The sequence below is a fragment of the Chiloscyllium plagiosum genome, chromosome 7 (genome assembly GCF_004010195.1).
Source record: "Chiloscyllium plagiosum isolate BGI_BamShark_2017 chromosome 7, ASM401019v2, whole genome shotgun sequence".
NCBI lineage: Eukaryota > Metazoa > Chordata > Chondrichthyes > Orectolobiformes > Hemiscylliidae > Chiloscyllium > Chiloscyllium plagiosum.
This window is the reverse complement of record NC_057716.1, coordinates 40,310,595-40,320,065: the sequence shown is the minus strand read 5'-3', so window position 1 is coordinate 40,320,065 and position 9,471 is coordinate 40,310,595. Positions and strand designations below refer to the sequence as shown.

The 9,471-nt window shown below is 37.6% G+C and overlaps 1 protein-coding gene across 4 annotated transcripts in view; it reads left to right on the top strand.

Moving 5' to 3' along the window:
* The first annotated feature begins 1,254 nt into the window (after positions 1–1,254).
* The window catches only part of ppp1r1c (protein phosphatase 1, regulatory (inhibitor) subunit 1C), a 121,619-nt gene continuing 113,402 nt past the window's right edge, over positions 1,255–9,471 (top strand). For 2 of the 4 annotated variants that reach the window (XM_043693464.1, XM_043693463.1), the window contains exons 1-2: positions 1,258–1,715; positions 1,926–1,983. In XM_043693464.1, the coding sequence (XP_043549399.1) occupies positions 1,635–1,715; positions 1,926–1,983 (139 nt within the window). In that variant the 5' untranslated portion in view covers positions 1,258–1,634. Of the gene's footprint in view, positions 1,716–1,925; positions 1,984–9,471 lie in introns of all 4 variants that reach the window. The other 2 variants (XM_043693467.1, XM_043693465.1) reach the window with 2 other exon arrangements.

Below are 9,471 nucleotides of genomic sequence, written 5' to 3'. Positions count from 1 at the left end.
ATCTTGGCCTCTCCTTTCCCTATCCTGGTGATCCCCACCAAATGTACCAGCTTCCGAAATATCTGTGCTTCCTTAATTCAGGTCTCTTGTGTATTCCTAATCAAATTGTTCCACCATTGTTGACCATGCCTTTAGACCTTAGACCCTGAAATTCCTTCCCTGTATCACATAGATGTGGCTATCCTGCTTTACCCTTTTTTTGATTCTTTTAAACTTCCTTCTTTGATGAGCTTTTAGTCATCTAACTTAAGTATTCTCATTGTAGCTGAGTGTCACACTTTGTTTTGTAATTATTCACAGGATACAGGTGTCACTGGTTAGGCCAGCATTTATCAGCCATCTCTAATTACCCAGAAGGCAGTTGAGCATTAACCACATTGCCATGGGGCTGGAATCACATGTACATCAGCTAATGACAGCAGTTTCCCTTCCCTAAAGGACACTAGTAAACCAGATTGGTTTCTCCTGACAATTCACATGGTTTCATAGTCATCATTAGACCTAATTCCAGATTTTTTTAAAAAATTGAATTTAAACTCCACCATCTGGCATGGTGGGATTTGAACCTGCATTCCCAGAATATTAGTTGGGTCTCTAGATTAATGGGTTAATGATAATGATTCTGTGAAGCTTCCTGGGATGTATAATCATGTTAAAGATGTTCTATGAATGCAAGTTGTTATTATGAATTTAGCAATTTGCATTATTTAATTCAGGTCCTGCTAAGGCTAAAGCTTTTGCTGAAATGTGTTGAAATCAATTTGCCAAAGTGAGCCTAATTGTTCACTTTATAATCAAAACAAAATCTTTATTCGTAGTTAAACTTGCTACCAGCCACACTTGGATAAGATTTGCAAGTTTCCACCTGTGGTTGTGGGGGCATGCTATTTGAATAAGAGAACTGTGTTCTCAGAAGTGAAAGCTTGATAGAGTGCATGCACCTGTAACAAAGAATTGGGATGAGTGAGCAGTCTGACATTGAATCTGAGCCAAGCTCAAACTAAGAAAGATTCATGTTTGTGTCTAAATTTTGAGGAACAGAAGTTATTTAATTCTTGTACTTCAGTTCAAGTCCAAAATATATTGTGCAGAATTTAACTTATGATTCCTCCACTAAGCAGTTAGGTGAACATGCATTGAAATCCACTCCATCAAATGTAAGAAAAGAAAAAAGCTTCCTGAGTTGTGCTTATCAATAATTAACAGTACATCAGCAGGGTCCAAAGGGAGCTTATATTGCACATTTGAGTAGACTACTAATAATATATAGTAGATGGACTGGTGTATTCAAATCCCAGGACACAAAGCCATTCAAGTCCAGCATTGCATTTTAAATTAGTCGGTGGATAAATGCCTGGCTATTGTGGCGTTGGGCTGGTGTACAATTAGCTCATTGTTTTTGATGGTTTGTATTGAGGGCACTGTAGGATTGCAAGAGCAAAGGCAAACATGCTCCTGGATGTCTAATGAGGGAGTTGCTCAGTACAGTAGACGCAGCTCAGAGGACCTTCATTCACTAACTGGGAGACTTTGGGAGAGGCTGCAACAATCCCTGTGTCTTTAAGGAGTGACGGTGGATAACAACAGGAGCTCATTTCTGCTTTCAGGATTGTTAGAGTCTCCTGTGCTACAGTATGGAGCCAAACAGTCCAAAGAAGATTCAGTTTGCAGTGCCTTTATTTCAAAGTCAATTAGACCCCGAGGCAGCTGAACAGGTAAAGAAGAACCTTTCACAAAATATTTGGAAAACGAAGACATTAATTTCAAACGGGTTTTATGAATGCTGAAGCAAGTCTTATTTTAGTTCTTTGTCCTTTTCTCACTATTAAAAATTAAAAAGATAGTTTAAAAATTTTGAGTTTGATTTTAAAAGTTGAGTGCTTGTGGTAAAAACAATTAGTTCTGTTTTGATTGCATTTCCGCAGATCAGAAAGCGAAGACCTACCCCAGCTTCACTGGTTATTCTTAATGAGTCATCACCAGGTAATAGATAAATGATAGAAATCATATGAGTTAAGTGTGAACCTATAATGACAAGTTGAACAATATGTTTTCTTGTGTGCTGTTATGGTTAAATTAATGGCTGCTGATTTTCCCAAATTATTTGTGCAAAAGCACAGAGAAAGCAAAAGGCAATATGATATTAATTTCAAAATTTTTGGGAAGGACAGGTTTGTTTGAAATGTACCTTTGTAAAATTCATGAAATAAGTAAGCTAATTTTCTGTGATTTGCTGAAATTGTTACCAAACCTCTGCTAGCTCAATGTTACTTTAATAACTCAACAGATCCGCTTAATTGTAATGCTGGAGACCCTCAGCTGTCTTTTACCGCCAGTTACTGGTGACCTGATGACACTGATAAAAAGGAAGCACACTGACAAAGACAGGCAATGCTAAAGATTTGTATTTAATCTATCATTATTGAGGATTTCACCTGAATGGTTACTTGGGATCCGACACACTACAAATTTGAAACTATCACCTTTATAGTGCATACACAATAGAAATCCAATGTGGACCAACGGGAATATGTTTGATCAGCAGGCAGAGATCCTAATGCTCTTGGCTTTTCTGCAGCTGTTTCCCACGTTTGTTCCAGCCGGCATCTTTGAGCTTTGTCCTTGTCAATTGTAAACAGATTACGAGATAAAGGAATCTGACGTACAAAATGGACAGTGCAATGACGCTGCACACATCCATGTTTTGCCCTTGAGATTTTTAAAAAAGAATTGGCTGTAGGACTTCATTGCTAGAATGCGTCATTAAATTCTATTTGGACAATTTTATCCTTTAACCTGTACTTGTGTATATAGATACATATTTAAATTGCATAGTTCCTTACTTGACTGAGGAAGATGCATCAGCACATTTTCTTGATTGAATCTACTGAGAGATATAAATAAAGTCTGATCAGAAATAAACTGAAACATTCTGGAAGCATACAGTAGTAAAGCAACTCTCTCAGGAAATGACTCACCAGCTAAAGTACTTCAAGAGTCATGGGGCAGCATTGTAGGCTCCAGAAATTACAACATTAGTTTCCATATATATAGTACATATACACAAACAAAGGTGGACTTTGATGTCTAGAATTCACTGAAGACCTCCACATACTATGTGAATATGTACTGATGTGTTTCAATCTGGTGACTAGTGAATTACAGGACTTCTGCAGAAGTCTTCAATTTTCAATCAAATTATGTGCTGTCTTTTGATGCAGGTGAATCACAATGTCAATTTATAAGCAGTTTTATTCTATGTATTTGAAGGGCATTCAGTGAGCATTTATTCATAACATATTGAAAGTGTAGTGACCTAACCATGCAATTTACTGTGTCGTCTTCGCAATAAAAATACAGATGTAATTGTTAAACAAATTCAAACCGTTAAGTTGGTCTTCAGTACAGCTGTTCACAAACCAAACAAATCTGCCATCCCTATATAACTATTTATCCGTTTACCAATTTCTACCTTTTTTTATTTGCCTTTGCTTCTTTCTATGTATCTTTCACGCTTTCTCTCAATAGCTCTCATTTGTTTTCTTTCATTGTTTTCACTTCTTTGTTCATAATCCTTTCTCCATCTTTGTCCAAAATTACCTCACTATATCTCTACATATCTTAATACTGTACAAATTTTCCTTCATTGATTAGATTGACTGAACTTTTTTTTTGCACGTTTTGAAGGATAGACTCTGAAATAAAGTGCATGGAGTTGTAAATAGAATTGAAAGAGCAGTCAGGGAGAAATAAGGTTTAGGCTGGCAAGGGGTATGAACGTAGACCCTGGCCTGAGGGTAAGCTGTAGATGATTCTCCTGATACTGTGGTGGATCACTGTTAAATGATAATCAATTAAAAGTACAAATGTACAAATGTAATGATGGGATTTTCATATGCCTTCCACTAATTTCATGTTAATGTTAGTGAGGGAAGACAGAAACATATTAGTATGTAAGGCTGGATTCTGTTCATTTTTGCTTTCGTTGTATTTCAGTTGTCACTTCTGCAGCACTTACAATGAAATAGTAGCTGTAAGTGTTTGGTGTCACTACTGGTTGGAGCAAAGCTGACCATTTGGGATAGTAGAATATAATTGTCATCTAGTGCTGCTAGGAAATGTTTAATGAATATTAAACAATAAAGGGCAAAAAAAAATTGGTGCACCATTTATGTACTTTTATATTGAAAAATTCTTCAAAGGAGGCATTGAGATGTGCCTTTTTCCCTTTTATGCAGTTATAGACATGGAACTCTTGCAGAAAAAAAACACTTTCTACCTTCCTTCCATCGTGAGCTGTGTGTTAAAGATGACAGCACCTTTGACAGCCCAGTTTAGTTAATCCCAATACATTTGTAAAGGTCAACACCAAGTCAGCAAGCTGGGCTTGGCTGGCATAATCACAGACGATAATGTGGGGTAATATCTTTAATAATGTAGATAAATATTCCCAATAACAAGACTGCAGAACATACATTTAAAACAAACTGTGGTAACACATGCATAGAGAAAAAAAACAGAGAGCTCCCTCCCACGCTGACATGAAAATCCCTTTCTATTCTAACTTCAGCTACCATAGTTTCTGTTGGTGTCTTTTCCCCTGTGATTTTTGATGTTGTTTCGACTGTGTGCCCATCAAACCTGAATGGCACAGTGACACCAGAAGTGTAAAGATTATTCAGCACATTTATTTCTTCAAATGTATCACTTTTTCCTAAAGCAGACAATGCCTCTCCACAACAGCCATTAAACTTCCACTGCAATTACTGCTAGCCAGGGCAATATAAATTACAAACCCTTACACCGTGAGTCTCTGCTTTCTCACATTCCAGGCCTCAAACTCAACTTCTCTTGCACTTGTGCATGTTACACTTTGTTTCAAGTAATGTGTTTAATGACTGGCACACATTAAAGTAAAAGTAAGTTACAGCAGAGATAATGGTCATTGCCCTACAACATATGAACTAATATACAATGGATATCTGTATATGAAAATGTAAATCATTCCTCCAAACGTATGCTTTTCCACAAAAAAAAACAAATGAAGCTTGCATGGACTATCATTTGCAAATACAAGTTACCCAATGTAAATAAACATTATTGTTCATGAACTGTAACAATTGTATTCTGTCCCACTTTCAATCTAATTTTATAATCAACCTATAAGAGATGTTCTTATACACTCCAGAGCAGGTGTGACTTGAAACCGGTTCTCAATTTCAATTGTCATTGTTAAAACGTGCCTTTCATATATACCTCTGAAGCATTTAGGGTATTTAATTACATGCCTGCATGTTATTCCTGTCACCATTGTCTTGTGTCTGCTCATTCCAGGGATGTTCTTTCCCCAAGGTGTGTCAGTGCTTGCTCAGAGCAAGATGCATGCCTTTTAGATTTATTGCGCAGAATCTTACAGCAGTTGAGTGACATGGGCAATGGCAAAATGTGTGGCACAATCAGACGAGAAGTCCAGCCAGTCTCATTCTGGGTCAGAAGCAACTCATGCCATCTTTTACGCTTTTCACAAATGACATGGTGGCCTTCGGTTTGTGCAGCATTGAGTTGCCAATTAAGGGAATTATTGATTGTTGACAGCCCAATTCGTCTCATTAGTATTCAGCTTTCTATCTACCAAACAAGCCTATACTTTGAGAAAACTTGACATGTAATCGGAGTATGTACCTGGCAGAATTGACTTGCCACTTGCTCTGAATGACCTCCAAGTGGCAAATAACAAAACTGCAGCCCGCGACATGATCCATGGAGTGAGCCAGATGATCACATGACTCACTGCATTGCTGAGGAATGAGGGCATCATGTCTCTCATAAATATTGCTGCTCTGGTTCCTCACTCTGCAAATGGATGAAATCTCTGACTTCCAGTGCCACAGAGTCCTCTCCTGTCCAGGACTGAGCAGGGACCTGGTTTCTGGCAGTCCTCCGAGTGCCAGAGGCCTGGGGGCATTTCTTCCTTGGCCAGCTGCAGACCTGCCACAATGTGCTGCTCACCAGAGTGTGGTCTCACACTTTCTAATGTTCCCACTGCCATGTTCAGTTTCTGTCTGCCAATCAGCAGGACAGTTTTGGAATGCCAGTACTCATCCAGGTACACAGTGGCCCCTCCCTTCTTAGCAGATGTGCTCTCACTGCAGTATCTCCCAAGACAAAAGCAATCTTAATTCCAATGAGATCATCTGTCTGTTGTCCAGACTTTCAGGATTCTGTTGGATACATCAGTGTCATCATATACTAATCTATAGGTCCCCTTTTCCTGACTTCTAATGTTGAACACATCTATTGTATGTACTAGAGTAATAGTCGATCTCATGTAAAAGTCGACCCCCTAATTTTGGCCAAATAATCTGCAATTTTCCAAATATCTTGTGTAAAAGTTGATCCTAGTTCTTCACAGGTAGCAGATCAATTTATCTGAATCCGTCTGCTGGCCGTCACATCCTGCCCCAGCTTTCCAGTCTGCCAGTTAGTCCACTCTGCTCATGGTCTTCCAGTCTGCTGGCTGTTGTGCTCCACTCCAGGTTTTCAGAATTACTATAAATCATTTTATTTTCTTTATTCATTCGGAGATCAATTGGGCTTCTGCTAATGCTATGGTATGAATTTTGACGGGCATGAATTTCAGCCCCTCAAAAATAGTATCCATGTAACAGTTGACTCCATAAATTTAACCTTAAAAAGTAGTCAAAAAAACTCAACTATTACTCGAATATGTACAAAATTCATAGGTAACATTAATGCACAATTCAGAGTATGTCTTTAAAGATTTCCATATACGGCCTGTCTGTGTTCCCTTCCCTTCTACATGGTTTTGGCTGCAATACATTCTTTCTCCAGCAATTTAATCTGGCCACTTCTGCTGTCCATATTTCAAGATATATGCTTAATAGCTTTAAAAACTAACCTGAAAGCAAGTTACATTAGAGTTGGAGATTACATGACTAGGGCAAGCCAGCTGGTATATCATGTACAAAAACATTTCTCCAAAAATATCACCCATACGATTTGTCATTGCCCACTCTTCTAACCAGGAAAGTTTTCTCTCCTTTTGGGTTCCACAGCCATTAAAAAGTAAAAGAAATTACAAAATCAGTGAATCAATAAAGGAATCTAAGGTTATAAGATAAAGATACAGTGAGAATTTGTTGCCCGCTTCTCCCACCCCCCCACTTTAAACTATATTGATTCTGAAATATCCTTTTTAGTGAAGTGATATTAATAGGCAAAGTCAGCTATCAGTACAATGGCCCAACACCTCTGTTTGTCTCCTGTTTCTGGGCTGTGTAAAGGCAGAGCAGACACTTGAATAATTTGGCAATCAGATGGCTCTGATCAAGATGTCCTGATGTTTAATACTTAATCATTTTATGGTGAGTTAATGAGCCATATAGACCAGATCAGATCATTGGTTCGTTCTGAGCAGATGTCAGCATGGATGTACTAAATATGGAGGTTGCACTTTTAATCTAAATAGGAAACATACTATAGAATTATTTTGCAGAGCAGGAGGTCATTTGGTCCCTCACATCTGTGCTGCTTCCTCTCACTTAATCACATCCCCCTGAAACTTTATCCTAATCTTTTAATTTTTCCTTTATCCATAATTTCATTTAAAAGCTATTTTGTGTTCTATTTCTAACACTTTCTGATGGTGCATTCCCCCATGTGTTAATAATGCTGAATTAAAAGAAAAAAACTCCCAACCTCTCCCCTTAGTCTTTGCTGATGAGCCTAATTTTATGCCATCTAGTTACTGACCATTAAAATGTTTTCTCCTAATTAAATTACCATGACCGAAATAATAATCCTGGACTCCTCAGACTCCTGTATTTTGGATAAAATTCCCTAACATGGAGATTTCAACTCCTGGTTTTGTACATTTAAAAATCATTAGCTCACCATTTATAATTCAATAATGCAAATATTTTAGGAGTGTTACAGAAATCACCTTTTTATATGATATCTGAAATATCAATTAAAGAGGTTTAGGCGATAATCAAGAGCAATAAATTGAAAGATTACATGCAATCTTTCTAATATGAATTATGTTATAAAGTAGAGGGCTGTAAGACAAGAGTCTCACTCAGCTGTAATACTTTCTAGATTTGAACAGCCTGTCGGTATCAACTGCCTAGGGCCTCACTTTTAAGATTGTCTGCTTGCTTAAGTATTGGATTTTTGCCAATACCTTTTGGAACAATGTGCTCCTAAGTGAATCAGCAATTTAAGGAATGGAGATGGAAAATAGAGTACAAAAATGTATCTGATCCTAAATGTTGCTATTAAAAATTAACGGAATATAATTTGGAAAATGATTGAATTTTCATCGTGACATTTCCACTGAAGAACAGAGATTCCTCAATATGTTCTTAATATCAGGAATGTGACTAATAATTTGACCCAATCTCCACTAAAGTATAAGCTCTCAATAAGCATGTTTATCAAAATCTTCTTCCACATAATGTTCTGAGAAGTGAAAGCTGTGGAAAAGGGGAGGTTGAAGGTAGGGGATGGGATGGACAGGAACAGTCCAACGATCATGTCACTTATTAACAGAAACTACAGTACACAGAAGTCCTTAATGCAAAAGTCTTGCTCTCTCACCCCAAAGTGCAAGATTTTAATGAGTAATGGAAAAAGATAGAAAAACAATAACAAAGTCTTGTCAATAGAAAAGTAACACTCACTTTGCAAAATGTAGCATAATAACTCGGATTATCAACAAAAATCATAATATGAATATTTAATAGAAGAAAAAAATTAACCTGGCTACGCGCTATGTGCGATAATCTAATAAATTTATTTTTTGGATGTGGAGTCCATGCAATTGGTTCCTGAAAAATGTTTGTGGATGCTTGACAATGCCCTGCGCACAATATTCATTCTAGCATTTTTGCTCTTAGATATACATTAATTTTCATAATTGACACAAGTTAAATAGTCAAAATAAACATATTTTACAATGGCAATTAACTTGGAGAATAGGATGCTGAGACTAAGTAAGGTTTTAGGTTAGAATACCTGGCATCCAAGTGCTTATGATTTTTTTGGAAATCAAGGCTTTTAAGGAGATAGTTGCTTAGTGATGATGTTACTCTGTTAGTAACCCAGAACCCCAGGATCTGGGGACATGGGATTACATCCCACCATGGTAAATAGTGAAATTTGAATTCAATTAAATCTGAAATTAAAGACTAGTCTAATGGCTACAAAGTCCTCTAGTGAAGGAAATCCACCTTCCTTACCTGATCTGGCCTACCTGTGACTCCAGGAGAAAGTGAGAACTACAGATGCTGGAAATCAGAGTCGAAAAGCATGGCATTGAAAAAGCACAGCAGATCAGGCAGCATTCGAGAAGCAGGTAAATCAACGTTTTGGGCAGAAGCCCTTCATCAGGAATGTTGGGGGTGGAGGGGGCTGAGTGGAGAAGGGGGCTGAGAGATAAATAGGAGGGTT